The sequence below is a fragment of the Trachypithecus francoisi genome, unplaced genomic scaffold, assembly GCF_009764315.1.
Source record: "Trachypithecus francoisi isolate TF-2019V2 unplaced genomic scaffold, Tfra_2.0 Lachesis_group11, whole genome shotgun sequence".
Taxonomy (NCBI): domain Eukaryota; kingdom Metazoa; phylum Chordata; class Mammalia; order Primates; family Cercopithecidae; genus Trachypithecus; species Trachypithecus francoisi.
The window spans coordinates 93,874,564-93,898,010 of NW_022681456.1; the positions used below are offsets into that span (position 1 = coordinate 93,874,564).

A 23,447-nucleotide genomic window follows, 5' to 3' on the forward strand; every position below is an offset into this window, starting at 1 on the left:
CATCCAGTTTCTACTTTTGGGCAAATTCTCACATGGCTCGGACTGTCCCATCTCACCCTGCCATAATTTTAACTCTGCTAGACACTACTTTTGCTATCTAATTGCTTATTTTGTTATGGATTTGTTCTGTAGATTTGACATATATTTTTGACTTTCTGATTAAAAGTTTCCCTTTACCTTCCCCTCTGTTTTGATTTATTAGGATTTATTAGGATTTCTACCTCTTTATTTTCTATCTCTTTCACTCCTCCCTTACACCAAATCAGAACCTGTTTGTTTTAATTCACATGCATAAGGACAATTTTCTAGGTAATTGAAAAAAGTAAAGTGAAGTTTTGGTTTGTGAAGAGCTGTTTACGGAGTGAAGGGAGAATAGAGCTTATGTGATGACGCTGAGTAAGGTAGCCTTTTTGTTTGTTTGTTTTTTGAGATGGAGTCTCACTCTGTCACCCAGGCTGGAGTGCAGTGGCGTGATCTCGGCTCACTGCAAGCTCCACCTCCGGGGTTCATGCCATTCTCCTGCCTCCTGTGTAGCTGGGACTACAGGTGTCCACCACCATGCCTGGCTAATTTTTGTATTTTTAGTAGAGACAGGGTTTCACCGTGTTAGCCAGGATGGTTGATCTCCTGACCTCGTCATCCACCTGCCTCGGCCTCCCAAAGTGCTGGGATTACAGGCGTGAGCCACCATGCCTGGACAAGGTAGCCATTTTTTACTGGACACTATTCATTGATTTTAACCCCTTATAGAAAACAGGCTGTATTGGGTTAAATGGTGCCTTTCTCCACCCAAAAAATGTCCATGTCCAAATCACCAGAACCTGTAAATGTCATCTTCTATGAAAAAAAAAAAGGGGGGGGCTTGGCAGACCCTGAAATTAAGTTTAAGGTTGTAAGTTTTAAGAATCTTAGGGTAGGATTATCCTAAATTATCTAGGTGGGCTCTAAATCCAATGACAAATGTTCTTATAAAAGAAACACACAGAGAAGAGTCACACCTAGAAGACCAGAAGGCTATGAGACCACCAATGGTAGATATGAAAGTGATGTAGCCACAAGCCAAGGGATATATGGAGCCACCAGAAACTGGAAGAAGCAAGAAATGGAGCCTTTGGAGAGGATACAGCCCTGCCACCACCTTGATTTTGTTCTCCAAACTATGAGAGAGTAAATTTCTGTTGTTTTAGGCTACCAAGTTTATGTTAATTTGTTGGCAACCCTAGGAAACTAATACTGAACCTTAAAGGCAGAAGTTGATGGAGCTATTTGTGAGTTTATAATTATTGAGTTTGGCAGGGGTTGGGGGGTATGCAGTACAAAAGTGTTTTAGGAGGCTTGAGTCTGTCAGACCTGCTCCCCTGCTTCCTAGTCTCAAAACTCCAGCACTATTTAAGGGTTTGAAGAATGGAAATGTTGGAAGCATTTTAAACAATGAGGATATTGTGTTCTTATGATAGTCAAGGCTACACTGGGGCTTTTCCAAGGAAGCTGGGAGGTCAACAGCTAAGAGCAGGTAACTGCTAGGACAGACAAAGAAGAACCAGGTGGATGTGTGGAAAAGCTGCAGCTGATTGACTGATTTTGAGCGCATGTGAGGATCCAGTATGAAAATCTCCCAAACAAATGGAAGACATTTTCATAAAGTAGAAGATCATAGTTGACCACCAAAAATATGTGAAGGAATGATGGTAGGTAAGGCAAGAAAAGTCAACAGGAGTCATTTTATGCTAGATCTGGATTCCAGCTGAGGAGCCAAGGCTTTGATTTTAATGAGTGAGATGAAGAAAGGAAGAATAAGCAACCAAACTCAGAGTCATGACCTCAAGCAAGTCGACCCTAGGAAGAAGCCCTTGGTCCAAAGATGCAAAAAACTCTCTCAAAGGGGGAAAATGAAGTGTACGTTAAGGGAGTGGAATTCCAGAGTGGACATTCTGAATTATTAAGGAAGGAATTTGCTATAAATATTTTAGAATGGTATTCCCACCAGGATTGCTAATAGCTTGACAACTCTTCTTTTTTAGAACAAATCCAATTATTATTATTCTTGATAATTTATATTAACATCAGTACCTATGAGAATACAAATATCTAAAACAAACATGTTTTGGTAAATAGTTATAATATCCCCTCAATAAAACCATCTATGTAAGTAGTAGGAATAATTTAGCAAAAACATGATTAACATCTATCATTTTAAAAAGATGTACCAAGAATTAAAAGTGTCTCTTCTCTCTAAGCTGCTTTCACTTCTGACCCCAACCATATCAGAAGTACATAATTTAAAACACATTCTCTCTGATATTTTCCCAGCTCTTGTCTTGAGCTAAGTAGCCCAAATCATCACTACAAATGGAACTCCAAGACTGGCTAGGTCCACATCAGGCCCACACTCAATGTATTTCTTCTGTCTCCCCCTTGTTTGTTCCTGGCTATCATTTGTGGCCATATATACATTTCTTCTACTTTTTATTCACATTTTGAAACCCCTCAGGGCCTAGTATGCCCAGCATGATGTTTTACAAGCAGAAGTACTTAATATATTTTTGCTTAAAATATATATGTAATACAAATTCTACAGTTTGTGTCTATTTAGAGTAGACAATGTCTCAAGGCAAGAAGCATAGCCTTGTCTATAGCAATCACTTTAGTGTCTTCTTCATCCTTGAATCAGGCAGGTAAGAGAAGGAGGGCACTCTTTTAGCTTGCCCCACCACATAATATCCATCACTCTATGACTCTATATTGTCATGTATTCAGTCCATAAATTGTCCTGTCCTGTCTAAAGCAGAGAGTACTACTCCATCTTCTTAAGCCCTCTTCCTTTCCCTTCAACTGTGAGTTGATTCTCATTTATCTCTTCCACTGCTGCTGTATATGCTTTTTTAAAAACTTGGTTTTACATTTAAAACACATTTTATGTGTTTTATTGTGAGCCCTAAATGTCTTCACAAATGGACTTGTACCTAATGCAATCTTCTCTCCTATTCCTTAAGCCCTGGTAGGAACTATTGGATCCTTTTTTCTTCTTCTCCTTCTTTTTTTACTTCTTCCAGAATCACCTATGCAGTTTGGGAGCAGAAGCCTGCTCCCTAAAGAAGTAAGCTTTGCTTTGGAAGCAGATTTATGTCTCAAGCCAAATGGAGATGAGAAACAGGAACAGAGAGACTTCATGTCCTTTTTCTTCAGCCAAGTTCCTTGCAACCTGTTTGTTATTCTTGGAGCCAGAAAGAGAGTAAAGTACTTTGCATAATGGAGGCAAATATTGGGGATGACTTCAGGACTGAAAAACAGATTGTGTCAAGAATAACTCCAGCCAATGTAAGCCCCTCCACTGTAGACTTTTACAAGTTATCTGAGTGAGTCCTGGTATTTCTTTAAGATCTAAACATAAGCAGAATCTTTGGTGTCCCCCATTTCAATCTAAAACCCAAATATTTGAAAGTACCAGAACAAACCTACTCACTCAGAGATTCTAAATAAAAATTCAGGTGTCTGTGATGTTCCCCTTTCTGTGTCCAAGTGATTTCATTGTTCAATTCCCACCTATAGTGAGAACATGCGGTATTTGGTCTTCTGTTCTTGTGATAGTTTGCTGAGAATGATGGTTTCCTGACAAAGGACACGAACTCATCCTTTTTTATGGCTGCATAGTATTCCATGGTGTATATGTGCCACATTTTCTTAATCCAGTCTGTCACTGATGGACATTTGGGTTGATTCCAAGTCTTTGCTGCTGTGAATAGTGCCGCAATAAACATACGTGTGCATGTGTCTTTATAGCAGCATGACTTATAATCCTTTGGGTATATACCCAGTAATGGGATGGCTGGGTCAAATTGTATTTCTAGTTCTAGATCCTTGAGGAGTCGCCACACTGTTTTCCATAATGGTTGAATTAGTTTACAGTCCCACCAACGGTGTAAAAGTGTTCCTATTTCTCCACATCCTCTCCAGTACTTGTTGTTTCCTGATTTTTTAATGTTTGCCATTCTAACTGGTGTGAGATGGTATCTGATTGTGGTTTTGATTTGCATTTCTCTGATGGTGAGTGATGATGAGCATTTTTTCATGTGTCTGTTGGCTGTATGAATGTCTTCTTTTGAGAAGTGTCTGTTCATATCCTTTGCCCACTTTTTGATGGGGTTGTTTGTTTTTTTCTTGTAAATTTGATTGAGTTCTTTATAGGCTCTGGATATTAGCCCTTGGTCAGATGAGTAGATTGCAAAAATTTTCTCGCATTCTGTAGGTTGCCTGTTCACTCTGATGGTAGTTTCTTTTGCTGTGCAGAAGCTCTTTAGTTTAATTAGATCCCATTTGTCAATTTTGGCTTTTGTTGCCATTGCTTTTGGTGTTTTAGACATGAAGTCCTTGCCCATGCCTATGTCCTGAATGGTATTACCTAGGTTTTCTTCTAGGGTTTTTATGGTATTAGGTCTAACATTTAAGTCTCTAATCCATCTTGAATTAATTTTCATATAAGGAGTAAGGAAAGGATCTAGTTTCAGCTTTTTACTTACGGCTAGCCAATTTTCCCAACACCATTTATTAAATAGGGAATCCTTTCCCCATTTCTTGTTTTTGTCAGGTTTGTCAAAGATCTGTAGATGTGTGGTATTATTTCTGAGGGCTCTGTTCTGTTCCATTGGTCTATATCTCTGTTTTGGTACCAGTACATGCTGTTTTGGTTACTATAGCCTTGTGGGGAGATGGGGGGTGGGAGGTGGGATAGCATTAGGAGATATACCTAATGTAAATGATGAGTTAGTGGGTGCAGCACACCAACATGGCATATGCATACATATGTAACAAACCTGCACGTTGTGCACATGTACCCTAGAACTTAAAGTATAGTTAAACACACACACACACACACACAAACACACACACACACACACACTTCAGGTGTCTCTTTGAGACTGGAAATGAGCATTTAAAGGCTTCTCACTGATTCTAACACACCTACTCAGTTTTATGTTATGGGTTCTAGACCCAACCCATAGATTGCCTGGCAGGACTCTGGAAGGAGCCATAGGTTTGGCGAATTTCTGTGAAGCAAAGGAAAAGCAAGCTGTGCTCTGACATCTCAGAAGGTGTGAATCCTTGATCCTTCTCTAAGGGAAATATGAATGTAGCCTCATAAAAAACCAGAAATTCATGTTTGAAATGAGAACTACAAAAACTGAAGAAAGTGAAAGGCAAAAAAAAAAAATTGTCCTAGAATAAACCTAGAGAGTTTTCATTTTTAAAAAGATGATACTAATACTAGATAAAGATATGGCAGAAGAGATACTCAAATACTGCTTATGGGAATAAAAACAGGTTCTACCTTACTGCAGAGTGATTATATAATATAGCTCATGGGTTTGGGCTGTTTATACTCAATAATTTAATTTACAAATATCTATTTTAGGTAAATAGCCTAAAGTACAGAGAAATATTTAGGTGCAAAGATGTTAACTGCAGAAGAATTTTAATAACCAATTCAGTCTTACATAACACAGAAATTTAAATATAAGCATATTTTCTTATTCATGTTGGATAATCTATTCCAGGTTCTCTTAACTGTTTATAATAGCATGCTTACTATGCCTCTTCATGTTCTGGCCAACATCCTCTTACACACACACACACACACCATCACTAACAGTATTCTATAATTAGTCCTCTGAAAGTAGCAGCATGGAATCAAACACAATTTTCTAACAATGACCTGAGCATCTTGTAGAACTCCAGGAATGGCATCAAGCTGTCTGCTGTCTGTCCACTAAAAACAGTCCAAGAGAAGTAAAATTTACAATAGCTTGCCTTAAAAATACACAGTCAATTTCTTCATCTCATTATTCTAAATTTAATCTTTGGAACACTGAAAGTTGATATCTTTCAAATATATTTATTTCATACCTTAAATATTTACCTTCATGAATCTGAATTTAATCCTGCACCTTTGTTTCTTAGTGGTCACACTGTAAATAAAAACCATATGATTTTTATTTCTGTATTTGTTGCAGAAAATATTTTTCACTTCCACTTAGGATGCAATCACAAGAGAACTTCACTAGTACACTAACAAAAAGAACACACAGATAATCTATACACCATCATCTTTCAAAGCCCATTAGAGAGCTGAGTTTATGAAGACACAAGGGACTAAAATTCATCATTGGTAGAATAGTGATGAAAGAAAGATGTAGTCATAGATGTTACTAAGAAGAAAACAGTTTAACTTCTAACAGATATTTACAAAGTATAGGCTGATATGGCTGTTTAAAGTCACAGGGAGATCAAAGAACAAGGAGAATCTATAGTAATTTGACGATTATTTTTCGTAGGCCTTCATCACATGTAGTCAAGAAAGTTTTGGGGCAGTACAAAAGAGCCAAAAAAGACTTCCCTCTGGGGCACCGATACCACAAACATGAGATAGTGGCAGGAGTGATGAGAGAGATCTGCTTCCCCTGTGAGGGACAGGTGCTTCAGACTTGTTGAAGTCTAAGGGAAGAGAAGGAGAATTGAGTAAAAAGCCCGAGAACTCTGGGCTTTAAACTGATCATCATCAGCAGGTATCTGGGCAGAAGCCAGGGAGGTGAAAGAACCCTCTGTGGGGTCCAAGGTAGAAGAACCTGCCAAAGTCTGATAGCAGGAGAGGAAAACCTCCAGACACTCAGATATGTAGGAAGGTCTGATCTTACACTCAAATCACTTGAAGCCTACACTAAACTGAATCTAACAACAATGCTCAGATCATCTCAACTACAAATATGATTGACTCAGACCCTAAAGTAATGGCATGCACTTTCCCAGACATCATTAATATTTACTTTAGTAATCACTGTTCTTCTATACACAATGTTTGGAATTGAGCAAAAGTTATCAGATACATGAGTAAACAAAGAAATATGACCCACTGTCAAGAAAGAAAAAAAATCCACAGAGCTAGACTTAAAGATGTTCTAGATGTTTAAATCATCTGATAGGGTTTTAGCATAAGTATGTTAAGTATGTAAAAATGTCAAGAGGAAAACATGTACAACTTGTATAAACAAACAGGAAATTCCCATGGAATATTATGTGAACAATATTAAAAGCAGTCAAATGCTAGAAATAAAAATTCCTGAACACAATAAAGCAGTAGGTCAAAGTATTTTAATGTGATTATTCGCAGACTGAATCCAGCAAAATAAATTATCTATGAAAGCGAGAGAGGTAATTAGCTATTATCCATACAGAAACAGAGACACACAGACACACAGATAAACAGACACATGCACACACACACACACACACACACACACACACACACACACATACACATATACACACACATACAGTCCATTATCTGTGGAATAACATCTAACAATCTAATATACGTGTCAAGAGAAACCAAGAAGAAAGAGTAGAGCAGAGGAAATCTTTGAAGAGGTAATGAATGACTAAGAATTTTCCAAAGTTGAAGAAAATATCAACCCAAGAATACAAGAAGCCAAGCTCCATTAGGATAAATGCATTTTATCAAGCTGAAAAGCAAATACAAAAAGAAATCTTGAAGCAGTCACAGAAAAGGGACATATCAAGTACAGAAAATTATGATTAAAACAATTACTGATTTCTCATCTGAAACAATGGAGACAAAAGACAACAGAACCATGTTTTTAAAGTGATCAAAGTGAAATGAAGAGCAATTTGGATTTTGTATGCAATAAGAGTATCACTTAAAGATGAAATTAAAGACATTTTCTGATAGAAAAAAACGTAAAAACCTTTGAGTCCAACAACCTGAACAATTAGAAATGCTATAAGTTTCTTAGTAGTGAAAATTATACCAGATAAAAAACAGTTTTACAGAAAGGAATGAGGAACCCAGATATAATAAATATACTGGTAAATATAAAGGAATTTTGAGACACCTTTCAGCCAATAGAATAGAAAACAATTTTCTCAGACTGAAAAAGGCATCTAAGATGATGTATTCAAAGCAGTGAAAAAAAAAAAAAAAACTGTCAACCAAGAATATCATATCCAAGCAAATGTATTTTAAAACCAAAGGCAGGCCAGGCGCGGTGGCTCAAGCCTGTAATCCCAGCACTTTGGGAGGCCGAGACGGGTGGATCACGAGGTCAGGAGATCGAGACCATCCTGGTCTACACGGTGAAACCCCGTCTCTACTAAAAAATACAAAAAACTAGCCGGGCGAGATGGCGGGCGCCTGTAGTCCCAGCTACTCGGGAGGCTGAGGCAGGAGAATGGCGGGAACCCGGGAGGCGGAGCTTGCAGTGAGCCAAGATCGCGCCACTGCACTCCAGCCCGGGCTACAGAGTGAGACTCCGTCTCAAAAAAAAAAAAAAAAAAAAAAAACCAAAGGCAAAATGCACTCACAGATAAATAAAAACTGAGAGAAATTGTTACTAAAAGACTTACCTTCCAAAAAAAATTAAAGTTGCGCAGGTTGAAAGTAGTTGATCCCAAACAGCAATTTGAATAAACTCCCCCAAAATAATGAGCATTGGTAAAGGTAATTTTGTAATTTTAAAAGATAGTATAAATACTCATTTTTTCTTCTATCTTCTCTTAACTTATTTAAAAGTAATTGTAGAAACCTATATATGTATGTATATATGTTCACACATATGTTGTGCATTTATATATGTGTGTATATACAAAATTGTGTTATTGGATCTATGATATATTGAAATGTAATATATTTGATACTAGCTGCACAAAGGGGACAGATAGGAGCAAAGTTGTAAAGAAATAACATCAGATGGTGATACATAGTTTGTATGTTTGTCCACTCTAAATCTCACGTTGAAATTTGATCCTCAATGTTGGAGATGGGGCCTAATAAGAGGAGTTTGGGTCATGGGGGTGGATTCACAATGAATGACTTTGTGCCTTTCTTCCAATAATGAGTGAGTTCTTGCTTTATTAGTTCATGCAAGAACTGATTGTTACAAAGACCCTAGCACCTTGCTTCTCTCTTCGTTGCTCCCTCTCTCACCATGTGACAAGTCACTTTGCTTTCACCATGAATGAAAGCTTCCTGAAGCCCTCACAAGAAGCAGATGCTGGCGCTATGGTTCTTGTATAGCCTGCAGAAGTGTGAGCCAAATAAAGCTCTTTTCTTTAAAAATCACCTGGCCTCGGCCGGGCGCGGTGGCTCAAGCCTGTAATCCCAGCACTTTGGGAGGCCGAGACGGGCGGATCACGAGGTCAGGAGATCGAGACCATCCTGGCTAATCCGGTGAAACCCCGTCTCTACTAAAAAAAATACAAAAAACTAGCCGGGCGAGGTGGCGGGCGCCTGTAGTCCCAACTACTCGGGAGGCTGAGGCAGGAGAATGGCGTAAACCCGGGAGGCGGAGCTTGCAGTGAGCCGACATCCGGCCACTGCACTCCAGCCTGGGTGGCAGAGCGAGACTCCGTCTCAAAAAAAAAAAAAAAAAAAAAAAAAAAAAAAAAAAATCACCTGGCCTCAGATATTTATAGCAATGCAAAAGAGACTTAGATGATAACTCAAATCAACATGAACAAATGAGGAGGACCAGAAGTAGTAAATACAAAGGATAATATAACAGACAAATTAACAAAGGATAATATAAACAAGCATATGTTGGTTTATAGGCAAACAATTATAGAAAGTGATAATTTTAATATAAGATTATTGGGTTTGTGAAATATATAGATGTAACATATATATTTATATATTTCACTGAATATGAAAGTGTTTCCCCTAGATAGCTCTATTTCATCTTCCTCTTTTGTGCTATTATAGTAATATATAACATATTACTAAATATTAATAACATATATTATATGCTATTATAGTAATACATAACTATACAATAAAATATGCTATAATAGCATATAAAATAAAATGTTAGTAATATATAGTATTATAGTAATATATTACTATATTATAGACTATATAACTATATTATATATAGTACTGTAATAGCACAAAAGAGGAAGAATGAAATAGAGCTATCTAGGAGAAACACTTTCATATTCACTGAAATTAAACTAATAAAAGTATAAAACCTATTCTGTTAAATTCAAATGTATCTGGTAAGCCCTTGAGTATTCATTAAGTATGTATGTGTTTGATTATACACATGTATAGTGAATATAAACTTACCCTCGGAGCAGGATTACTTACACACACACACACACACACACACACACACACACACACAGTGAATATCATCAAAGGAATTAAAATGTTACACTAGAAAATGCTCACTTCTTCCAAAAGAAAGCAGTGAACAAGGAAAAGAGGAACAAAAATAGTGAAATATTTAGAAAGCAAAAATACAATGCAACTACGATCCAACTGTATCAATAATAACATTAAATGTTAATGGATTAAATAATTCAATCAAAAGGCAGAGACCATCAAACTGGATGAAAAATTCAACTAAATGTGGCCAACAGAAAACATACTTTATATTCAAAGACCCAACGTCAATGAAAGCAGAAGAATTGGAAAAGATATATAATGGAAATAGGAACTTTTAGAAAGCAGCAGTGTCTATTACTAATATCAGAAGTACCCTATTTATTTTATTATACTTTAAGTTCTAAGGCACATGTGCACAACGTGCAGGTTTGTTACATATGTATACATGTGCCATGTTGGTGTGCTGCACCCATTAACTCGTCATTTATATTAGGTATATCTCCTATTGCTATCCCTACCCCCTTCCCCCACCCCAAGACAGGCCCCGGTGTGTGATTTTCCCCACCCTGTGTCCAAGTGTTCTCATTGTTCAATTCCCATCTATGAGTGAGAACATGAGAAGTACCCTATTTAAAACACATCTCCTACCTCCCCATTCCTCTTTTCTGTTGTTTCTCTCTAGCGTTCGTCACCACATGACTTACTATATATTTTAATTGTGTATTGGCATCTCTTCTACTATAATATAAGCTCCTTGAAGACAGATTTTGTTGTTCTTATTTTGTTCACTGCTGCTCAGCTATACATACTGCATCTAGAATAGGTTCTGGCACACAGTGGGGACTCAATAAACATTTTTAAAGAATGAGCACTGTGGGCCCTGACCTAGGTGCTAGAGATAGAACAGTGATTAAAACAGTTTTTACCTTCATGGAACCTACTTTCTAGTGGATATTTTAAAATGAGAAGCATATTTAAATTGAGCTATATATTTATAAATATAAATGCCTAAATAGTAAGCCTACATAAATAACTAATGCAAATGATTGCAATTAGTATTTCTTTTTCAGGGCCAAACCAAATTTAAACCATTTATTTATTTTAATGGGCTAGATTTCTAATAGTTTCATTATTATCATACTTTTCCATTCTCTTCAGAAAAGTAGAAACTGCTCATGCTTTAGGTTTATAAAGTATCTAAAAGGTTTTTAAATTTATTTTTCGGATGGACTGATTTTGTCAAGAATATTTACAGATAATTCTTAAAACAATAAGCATAATGTAACAGAAACATTTCACTTGTTTCTAATTTTATTGCAACTTTATACACTTAGGTGGGGAATCATTTGATATTAAAATATATCCTAAATCCTTGCAACAGACTTCAAGTTTATATTTGATTTATTTCTCTGGAGGGGGAGAAATATCAAATAGAAGTAAATTTAAATTAAAACATCTTAGTGAGCAATACAAATATGGGCATTTGGGAATGGGATTTCCACTATGTTAAGATAAATCTAAAATGAAAGCAGATTTGGGAGATTAGAACAATGTTTTTTTTAGTTTTTTAAAAAGGAGGAACATTTTATTCACCACTCATGTCTGTTTTCTTTTCTTGTGACAACTGGGAAAATATTTCTATGTCTCCTCTTTTCCATCTTAAAGAATTCTGGCAATGACAAGTTTGTTTAAAAATATTGTCAAAAGTTACAAAGAAATTATTTTATCAAAAAGATCTTCAATCTTCCATTTTACAGGAGAAAATATATGTATTGATGTGTGATATTGTAGGCTAGTCATGACAAATGGCAAAGTTGTAGACAAAGGAAAGTACCCACTTATTCTTAATTAATTTGTCCTGATCAACTTTAGAAAATCTTAATATAAGAAAAGAAAAAGGTTGAAAGATCCAAAATGTCTTTAAAAATCTGTTTTGAGGAAATTCAAACCAGGTCAGATCATTTATATAAAGGGTTATAGTAGTAAGATTTGGATGCTTAATTTAAGATTTATGATCAATATGGCTTTTTAGAAATTCAGAACTATAGTACATATGTACTCAAATAAAAAGGGTCATAAATAAAGTGCTATGAATGCTATTTGCTCAAAAATAGACTTTCCAGTGATTTTGGGGGCAGTAAATCTCACACAAAACTCAAGTAAGAAACCCAGGAGGCCTCATTTTGCTTTCCATTATAGGTTGATTTAGAAATGATACTTCTTTTTCTATAGCTTTAACACATTTAAATGTGTAACTTCCATGTAATTTTCTTCATTACCAAAATATTAGAATAAGTTTTAAAAAATTTAAGAAAGAAAGCCTTTCAAGGTAGATAATGACATTTTTAAAATCTCCAAATTTTTGCTTTTGAGAAAAGAATTCACTTTGAAAATATGCACGGATTAATCAGACAAATAAAACTCACCTGTCTTTGCATCTTTCCAGTCATCTGAAAGAATAGTCTTGGTCTGGATAGTGTATTTAGAGATAGGACTATGATTGTCTGAACCACGGCTCCAAGTAAGTGCCACAGAAGTGGCTCTAATGTCTTCTATTCTCAGACCACCCGGAGGGCCTGGAGGGCCTGAAATGAAAATTTGGGTAATGAATCAGTGAATCCCAACTAGTGAGTTGAACACACATTAGAATACAAAAATGTCTTCTAACAATCTAAAGAAAATTTGTACAATATAATCAGTGTGTCTGCATTTCTTTTAAATATAGATTATAAGAAGTGATATGATTTGTAGTTTTCACTGAATGATTTCATGTGTCTCTTTTTAAGGAAGGAAATAGATGCTATCATTTAAAAATGACATTGGTATGCAGGTATGATAATCTCTGACTCATTATATGCAATTGGCACCAAGGGGACCTAATGCAGATTGTAGCATAGTATGATTTAATGAATTCTTGCTGAATGCATGAATCAGAGATGGTAGCGCAATTCAGTTTAGATATAGGAACAGTTGATCTATTGTCATTTTGCCCCCCCAGAACTGAACACATCTCTTTGTTCTTTGATGTTTTTGTTTTGTTTTGTTTTGTTTTGAGTTAGGGTCTCTGTTGCCCCAGGCTGGAGTGCAGTGGGGTGATCATGGCTCACTGCAGCCTCTGCCTGCCTCCCCAGCTCAAGGGGTCCTCCCAGCTCAGCTGCCCAAGTAGCTGGGACTACAAGCACTCCACAACACCCAACTAATTTTTGTGTGCATATGTGTACTTTTTTGCAGGACTGGGTTTCACCACGTTGTCCAGGCTGGTCTCCAAGTTCTGGGCTCCAGTGATCCTCATGCCTAGGCCTTCCAAAATGTTGGGACTACAGGTGTGAACCACCGCACTGGCCCACATACTTTCTTATAACTCTAAATGTTATAGGTAATTTATTTTACTTGAGGTAGAAATTTCTGGGAATCATTTCATGTATCATTTTGCATAATACATTTCATGTTATAGTCATAAGAATAATATTAAAAATGTTTCTACTTATATAATATATAGAAAATAACTGACAATTCAGAGATATACCAGGAATGCTCTTAAAACCTCAAATTATATTGAAGAGTCTTAGAAGAATTGTTCTTGTAGAACAAAAATCAGTGTTAAAAATAGGTTTTCATAGATGCTTCATGACTCAGTACCAATACTATTCCTTTACCCTCTCAGCAGTGCACTGTGCTGGGAAATAGAAATTAAAAGATAAATGAGACACAACTTTTTGGGATTTGAAGAGCTTTTTGTCCTCAAATAAAACAAATAAAAATAAGAAAAAAATGTCCTTTAAGTGGTGAAGTCCTTAAAAAGCTAAAGAAGCCTCTCAGTTAATAGACAGTTCCCAGTATAGACATTTCAGAATGTTTATAACTAAACATGCATATCACCTGTTCTATTTGCACCAGAAAGGAGTCCACCCACAACTGATTTAGGCATATTGAATATAATAATTAATCAACAATTTTTATTAAGTAGCACCATCATTTTTCATAATTAATGTAATACTAAAGAGGACATTTGTTTTATCTTTCAGCTGAAATATATACCTTTATATTTATATATCAGTTGAGTTGCTTAGCTTAGATGGCCTTTTTCTTTATACGAACATTGGTATTCGCAGAGGTATGGCCAACACCCTAAACCTCCACTCATTTCCTTATAGTGGTTCCAAGGAAGAAAGTGTGTGCAGATCAACAAAAACACATCACCACTACTAGTAACACAAGACACATACCCTATCAATGACAGTAAATTTTATTATTTGGAAATACATCACATAAAAATATAAGAAAAGCAAATAAACTTTTATAAATTTATAATCTATAATAGTATACTTAGACTTCTTAATGTTAAATAATTGAAAATAGACACACAACAGAACACATTTGATATTCAGAGAGAACATATTGCATTTTTCATATGTAAGAAAACACATTGAAATACAGTGTGTGTTCTTGATCAGAACCAAGAAGTTCATTACTTTACATAATGCAGCATCCTAAGACAATTACTAAGTAGAATATTTTAGAGTGTTAAAATACAAAATTAGAGGTGAATAATAAAAGAATTTTTCAAAGGAAGAAAAACACTGTAATACATGCATTCAGATACTTTTTCTGAGCATAGGGGTATTACATTCAGAAAATGTTAAAGGGAATTTAAGACAAAATTATCATAGGTTAGTCATTAACCATTAAAGTGAAGTATAAATCATTTCCCTGCTGTTGTTCTCCGATGTTCTTGAGGTGTTGAATGAATAATAATTCACAAAGGTCAGAATAAAACTGCATATTGTTAGTGTATTTGTTGAAACATTATATGCATAATAATTCAGTCATCCACTCATTTAAGGGTAATATTGTTGAGCAAAACACTATAATTATAGTTGTCCATTGTTTTCTCGGATATATGTCTGGCCTATGGTAGGTTCCTCATAAATATTTGGTGTATAGATAAATGAATTTATTATAATTAATGTTCAGGCAGTTCTGTAAATATAATTGTCATCCATAGTACAGTCTTCATTTTTCTAATTGTTTTGAACTACTATATCATCATAAAGAGCTGGAATTGAGAAGACAAATGGAAAGGGGTGGGTTGGTATCTTCAAAACCCTGGTGTGGGAATAGTACTCGGTAATAGTTCCACTGATATGAAGTAGATTTTTCCATCTACTAATTGTCTACAAATATCTCCAAAAAATGCCTGAGAATAAATAATACTATTAAAGTCATAATTATATTAAAAAACAAGGATTTTAGAATTAAGATAGACTTAACTTTCAATTCTGTGCCCTGATTTATCTTGGGCAAGTTTCTTAAAATCATTAAGCTCCTGTTTACTCATCTGTAAAATAAGAGTAATAAAAAAGTGTGGTAACTCACACCTATAATCCCAGCACTTTGGAGGCCAAGGCAGGTAGATTACCTGAGGTCAGGAGTTCAAGACCAGCCTGGCCAACATAATGAAACCCAATCTCTACTAAAAATATAAAAATCAGCTGGCATGGCAGTACACACCTATAATCCCAGCTACTCAGGAGGCTGAGACAGGAGAACTGCTTGAACCTGGGAGGCAGAGGTTGCAGTGAGCCAAGATTGTGCCACTGCACTCCAGCCTGGGTGACAGAGTGAGACTCTGTCTCAAAAAAAAAAAAAAAAAGGTTATTGTTAGGACTGAAATAATGTCCTTACAGAATGTAGTTCTCAACCTGGTCCACAGAAAGCCATCAGGAAACCTTAGCTATTAACAATATTATTATTATCATTACATCTTTAAAAGATTTCTGGGCATCTTAGCTACCTGGCAGGAGTTATTAATTAGTACTTTGTCAGTCATTGTCAGGGATCTGTTTAAAGAGTATTCTTTTAGCACTTATTACTTAAAAGAAAGCAGGGACAGTAAACCAAAATAAAATTCTAAGCCCCCCAAGCATCTGAAAAGAACCCTTCTCTTGGCAAGTGCATTCCAAAAGTAACCTGAAAAACTAGTTCAGGCAGTGATGGGAAGGGGCAGCCAGACATGCCTCATTATACCCTCTTCCCTTTGGGAATTATTGATAGAACAGACTTCTTAACTCTGATAAGAAGCATTTACAATCTATTTTCTGAAGCTTGCTACCTGAAGGCTTCATCTGCAGGAGAAATCCTTGATCCCCACCACCCACAAGTCTATATGGTAATACAGACATTCTTTTCTATTGATAATAACTCTTTCAACCAATTGCCAATCAGAAAATCTTTAAATCTACCTATGATCTGGGAGCCCCCCATTTTGAGTTGTCCTGCTGTTCCAGATGGAACCAATGTACATCTTACATTTGTTGATTGATATCTCATGTATCCCTAAAATACATAAAACCAAGCTGTATCCCTGCAACCTTGGGAACATGTCATCAGGACCTCCTGAGGCTGTGTCACAGGTGCATCCATAACCTTGGCAAAATAAACTTTCTTGAGACTTGTCTCAGATACTCTTTGGTTTATAGGACAACATAGAAAGTAAAATGTTTTCCAGTAATTTTGACATAGGTGAGGAAAATTTGGGAATGTGAAGACACTCTGTGTATTAAGGAATGAGTCTGTGGCAAAAATAGAGCATGGAGACAAACGTGGACAGTCTGACTTCACCCAGGGCCAGCCCTGCAGTGTCTCTCAGCAGTAAGGTTTTCAAGCAGTGTAGGCTGATGTTACTTGCTTATTTTTTTGTTTAGAATGGACAGAAAAGTGTTGAGATAGAAAATAAAATGACAAAGCTACTTGGTTCTCAGCACAAAGGAAGGCATTTAGGAACTGACCACTCTTCTGATTCTTTTGTCAAAGAAAAAAACCTAACCATGCATAATTCTAACCCTGAGTTAGTTTGTTTCTCCCTTCCCTCCCCTCCCCTCCCCCCAGCCTTCCCTTCCCTGCCTTCCCTTCCCTTCCCTTCCCTTTTTTCTCTTTTTTTCTTTTTTCTTTTCTTTTTCTTTTCCATTACCATGTACTCTCCATAAATCCTTCAAGGAAACCAGGGAAAATGTAAGCAAATGGCCTGATGCATGCAGTTTATTTCACTATTACTCTACTGATATCTCCTTCCAGTTTCTTAGGTTGTTCTCAGTCAGATAGCTAACAATTCTAAGAACTATTTACCCCAAAGTTAACATAAAAGAGAGAAATTGGTCAGTTGAAAAAGACCATTGGAATCGGATCTGATTTTAAATGCCTAGATACATTAGATGACAAATTAGTCTTCTATTTTTTTTCTTTCTTTGACTGTAATTATTAAAGATCTGAAGTGGTGAGGGGAAGAACTGAAATATATTTCTGACTAGACCTGGCAAAGTCTTTTTATCCATTTTTCTCATTAACATTAATATTGGGGAGTTTAGAAAGAGGCGAAAGAAGAGAAAAAGAACAATATGGAGGAGGGAATGAAAAGTTATTTAAAGCATGCTTTTTGTTTTATGCTTTTATGAATATAGTTTTATCTTCACTCCTCTCTTGTCACCACCTCTCCCTACCCCATGCTCTAGCGTTTTTGAAATACATTTTATTACACTCATATATCATATCCCTACTATTTCTGCTGTTTCTGTTTCCTAATTCTTCCAGATGCTGACAGGATGCCATCAAGAGTGGATACCACTAATTGTGCTCAGCCTATCCAGCTGATTGAATTCCTCTTTCATTGCAGTTGGCAGGACAAACTTCAGTGTTGATTTGTTTGCTCCTTATTTTCCCATTCAAAATCATAGTGTTCAAATTGCTACGCTTCTTTGGGCTACCTTTCTGTACTTCAGATGTGGGCTGCCTCTAGGGACTATTCTTTCTTTCCTATATGCATGACCCCCTCTCTTACTATTCTTGTTTTGCACCCATTATATTCTTTCAATCTTACTTTAAGAATCCCTCTTATAGAATGCTGACTGAGAATGTTCCATAAAATTTCACCTATGGGCCAAACAAAGATAATGATCTATCAAAGTCCTTGTTAGTGTTATGTTTCTTACCTTGGGGATTCTTCAAAATTGGCTAAAAAACAAGTCTACAAACAACTACTGAGACTTATTTCTGTCACTTTTTTACCTAGTAAAGGACTGGGGAAATGGTCTGAATGATCTCCTGTCATTCATGGTACAATGCAGAGTCTCATTTGCCACACCCCTACTCTCTTTCTCTAAATTTCTTTATGTTTTCAATATTTTTACAATTAAATTATATGCTACAGACAAATAATAGAAACATTTCAATATTTAAGGTAGATCACATACATTTAAGAGTCCACTAAAACCAATATATATATTTAAATAATCCATTTTACAAAAGGATACCGAAGACTAGAAGGGCTCTTGTGAGAGAGGCATAGCTAATCAGTGACAGATTACAGAGATGGGATCAGAGACAGGGTTTTCTGGTATAACATGCTTGAAATGAAATAACATCCATTTTCAAATTCAGATTATACAGCTTAAATATGCCTGTCTGCAAAAGACTTCCAAGTAATTACCTGGATGACAACAAGTCTACACTATTGTTCCCTTTGAACTTGAACTGCTAACAATATAAAATGTACATGGTATAAAATTATTAGTGATTCAAAAAGGGGAAATTTATATTGTATATTTTACTAAAAATTATGCTTTTTTCTGAGTACTTATATCAAAGTCACCGCCAAATCTTTTATAGTTCTTACCAATAACCTTGTGATGTAAGTGCTCTTATTTTTCCTATTTTACAGGTGAGGAAACAGACAGGAATAGGTTAAATAAAATGGCCATGTTCACCCAGCAAGTAAATGTCCAAGTTAGAATCTGAACCCAATTAATTTGCCATGAGACCAAATTTTCAACAACTATCCGAAAAGCAATATTTTTAAAACAGCATTGTCAGTATCACATTCAAAAATGTTATTAGGTTTCTGTTGCTGACCTTTCTTTTAGGGGAAAATATGAATTACTTTTGTAAAAGTGAATATTTTGGAAAATATGACAAGAACTATAATATATTGATCATAGCTTTTTTATTTTTTATTTTTTATTTTTATAGAGATGAGGTTTCACCATGATCCTAGGCTGGCCTTGAGCTCCTGGACTTATGTGATCCACCCACCTGAGTCTCCCAAAGTGTTGGGATTACAGGTGTGTACCATCATGCCTGGCCGATTGTGCCTTCTTAAATCTTTATTTCTGTGTTAACTCAGATAAGTAAAGATAAACACATTATCCATTTATAAATTCATATTCAATACATTCCCTCTCTTTATTGATCGCTATAAAGATATTTGGTAATCTTTCCTGGATTTTACTAATGTTTTTAGAAAAACATACCTATGTATGAACAAAATATAGATTTGATTTTTATTAGTTCTCATTCATATGTAAACTAATTTTAAAAAATGAGGAGAAATACAGTTGTTTATCAGTTCTGTCATTTCTGCTTTAAAAATGTAGTAATATTCGATGAAGAAGAATTTAGACATTTGAGGAAAGATAGTGAGAAAACAATATATACATTTTCCAAATGACCATTCACATATTATAAGCTGACCATATTTTCTCAATAATCAAGATTTTTTTTATAAATCAAATTGGATAGAAAACTATAAATTAGGATCCTCGTGTCTCAATTTCTAAACAGGATGTAAAGTAGCTGTGACTACACCCCACGTATCATTTGAGTTGGTGCCACTACTTAGGTAGTAGCCCTAACCGGCTCTCTCCCTCTTAAACACTGGTTTTGTAAACAACTATAGTGGGAAATAAATCCCCCAAAACTACTGATTATTTGGGAAATGCATATAGCACATACATTTAATGTAAATATTCATGCCGCAGAACTGGTGTAAGTAGGAAAAACACTGGTGACATTCTTTTTTCCACTGGTATTCCCTAGTAAGTAATTAAAAGCAAAGCACCATGTACAAATATTCTGTGGTTCACTGTTTATTTTTACCAAAATGACAAATTTCAATGAAAAGTTTGAAATGTTAAGGAAACAAAAAACTTTTCAGAACCATTTATCCTCCCTTTTTAAATCAAGTAATCATAAAATTGAAATCGCTGAGTGGCAGTCATATTAGGGCAGGAGACATCTTCTTTACTAAGGAATGTCAAAGCCTCATTATTTATTGCAGGCCTGTTCTTGCCTTGAAAATTATCTAAGACAATGGCTCCAATATCCTATTTTAAAATGCAAATCAATGTTGTGTGATCATGTTGATGTTTGAAGTTGTACTAAGATGAAGCTGAATATTATTAAATATCTCTACCATTTAATAGGAATATGGTAACTTTCTTAACCTCTGATATTGATAAAGGTAAATTTAGATCCCAGTTAGAAATAAGAACAAGACTAAAGGAAGATAAATGAATCTATATAATTCTTCTACTTGATATTGATATAGTTTAAGGTTGTCCTTCATTTTCTGGTATAAGTCACATCTGTCCTATGATTTCTTTTCACATTTTTATTATTTCTTTAAAAAACACTATTCCTATCTGGTGTCAGTTGTATAATTTCAGTATGGACTACATAGAAAGATGCCCTTAATATGATTCATACATGTCTCCATGGTGCTGTTTACAGACACATGAAAATTCTCAAATTGATTTTAAACATCTTACAAAAATGACAATTAATCTGGATCTCTAGTCTAAATTCTAAGATAGCTCCATTTGGAACAGTAATTGAGACTAGAAAATATAAAAGAAAGAAATAAGTAACATCTTGAGTCAGAGACATTTATTTCTTTATGATGACTAATAAATTATTTTTAAAGTTAAACTATATATACATACATATAATAATTTAAGAATTATATTCATTTCCCTCAAAGCTTTCTTCAGAGTTCTTCTGACCACAGAGAGAATTGCTAGATGAAGTAAATGAGAAATTCATACCTAAACACAAACCTGAGAAAATCAAAATTATTTATTGTGAAGTAATAAGAATTTTAAGCACATCTCTTTCACCAAAGGGGGAAAGTGAAGGCATTTTCAAACAACAACATTTAAGCAGTCCCAGAAAGAATTATATACTCCTCAATTTTAATCATCCACTTCTACTCAAGTCCTTCCAATAAAAATCAGAACATTCCACCAAAAAAGAAAAGATCTACAAAAGCTGATGGCAGGAATCAATAAAATTAAATATGAATGCATGCTGTTAATGGCTTAGTGGTCTTTACTAAAATCTTGCTACTCAGATGAGGGTTTCTTCCACGTGCTATCCATTTTCACTTTCCAATTCCAGTAATTGTTCCAAAAACCCTACAAAGCCATGGTAGGACTTCAGTTTTTTACTGATGCTTTTCATTCTTTAATGCCAAATAATATGTATGGCACTAGGATTAAGAAAAAAAGGCTGCCAGAGTAACACCCCTTTTAGCTTATGTCCTAATTATGATGACTCATTAGAGAGTTCGACAACATTGTTCACTACCTGCTTGAATAAATCAAACAGTACATTCAATGGCAATACTCCTGTATTATATAATTCATCAGTTCTTCATAGATTTTTCAGATAATGAGCTAATTTCTGAGCTATATAATTTCAAAGAAAAACAGGACATGAAAACACAAAACTTTCACTTGGCCATTATATAATGTACTGAGTTAGTTCACTAGGCGTTTTTAAGGTATTAGTGAAGCATTATAGTTATATTTTTAAAAATGTTTATGCTCAAAGTATGTTTAAATGTTTCAAAAGGGGAAACATACTCTAAGAACTAGGTTGGGGGTGGGGGAACTGCAGAATCTACAAGACTGAGTTAGTCAAATCTAGTATAATATGTTAAAAAAAAAAAAAAAAAAAAAAAAAAAAACAAAGTCTTGCACAGAAATGGTGAGTGTCAACGATCACCAGGTTGGAGGCAGGCTTGCACAGACGGGGAGAAAGGAATCCACCATGTTTTTCTCTCCACCTTTTCTGTTTTTACCTGCAAGAGGAAAGATCAAGGCTGAAGGGAGAGTGTGGATGCCCAATTAGGGGCAGCAAGCCATGTACTTGGGGGATTTGCTATATTTCCTTGATGGGTAAGTTGAAAGAATGAACACAGAAGGGTATCTTCCCCTACACACTGAGGAAAGGGGCCAAAGGGAGAAGACTGATGCCACAAGCTGTGGCCCAATTAAAACCTTTCCCTCATACACAGTGACTGACTTTCTAAAGACCAAGTGTTGTAACTGAAGTCGCTCCTCAAAAAACAAATGAAACAAATCTCATGGATGCTTTGTAAATTTCATTCCACATAGTGTAAGTCTATCTACTAAAACATATGCTTATGCCTTGAAGACTTCTAAGAAAAAAAGTAATGAGGATAGATTGAAGCAATGGTTCAAAAAAGTTAGTGGTTGAGGCTGTGTTTTGTGAGAACTGTCTTGAGTTATATTTTATTTATTTCTCATGTCGATATATACATTCATAGTAAAGGGAAGGAAGTAAAGCAAAATATTTATAAAAAGTTGCCATGAACAATGTATGGACTGTAACTATTCATACTCTCTTTCATAAATATGGAATTTGAGGCTGACAGTGATTAATCGACTAGCCTAAGACCACAGGTTAGGTAGGCAAAGTGGATATCTAATTGGTTTAGCAAGAGCCACAGCTTTTCTATCACAACATGCAAATCATTTAACTACAGTATGTGTATAGTGTGTATAATGATACAGCATTATTGTTATAGAAAACCATGTAATTAACAGAGTGATCACCTACCTCATTCCCCTACGCGTTACTAAGGATAGTTATTATTAGAATTATACCATTTTATAGCTACTACTGCCCCCTGGAGATAGCTGTTTAAATAGAAGAAACAGCATCTAGGAAAACTTGCCTGTGCTGACTGCTTATTGTAAATTCAGTCCTTACTGTAAATAGTAAAAAAGGTCATAAGACTCATTTGACATTTTAAGCATATGAAACTTTAAATCCTTTTGATGAGAACTGAAAATGCTAATTTTAGCTATAGTCTTTTATTTTTTTTCTTTTAAACGCAGTTTGGGTAGTTTTTGCTATTTTACCAGTTTGCTTCTCTGTGATTTGAGATTTTAAGTCTGAAAAGTGGGGGCTATGAACAGTCACCAAGGGAGCCTCCCTAACCTCCTCCAGAGAGGGGTGCCATTTCCTTGAATTAGTCACTGTACCTACCAGACAACGTAGGAAGATATCAAATAGTGGTCTTCCAAGTTGCTTAGACCCTACACATCAGCGGGATCTGACATGTTTCTATCAGTAACAGTTCCTTTCTTCTGGAGAAATTCTCAGGAATGTGTGAAGGACGGGTGGGGTCAAGCTC

At 35.5% G+C, this 23,447-nt stretch overlaps 1 protein-coding gene across 4 annotated transcripts in view; it reads right to left on the minus strand.

Annotated features, from left to right (window-relative positions):
* CNTN1 (contactin 1) overlaps positions 1 to 23,447 on the minus strand; it is a 409,365-nt gene that overhangs the window by 86,980 nt on the left and 298,938 nt on the right. For 2 of the 4 annotated variants that reach the window (XM_033222420.1, XM_033222419.1), the window contains exon 16: positions 12,601 to 12,759. In XM_033222420.1, the coding sequence (XP_033078311.1) occupies positions 12,601 to 12,759 (159 nt within the window). Of the gene's footprint in view, positions 1 to 12,600; positions 12,760 to 20,877; positions 22,086 to 23,447 lie in introns of those variants that run through there. The other 2 variants (XM_033222422.1, XM_033222421.1) reach the window with 1 other exon arrangement.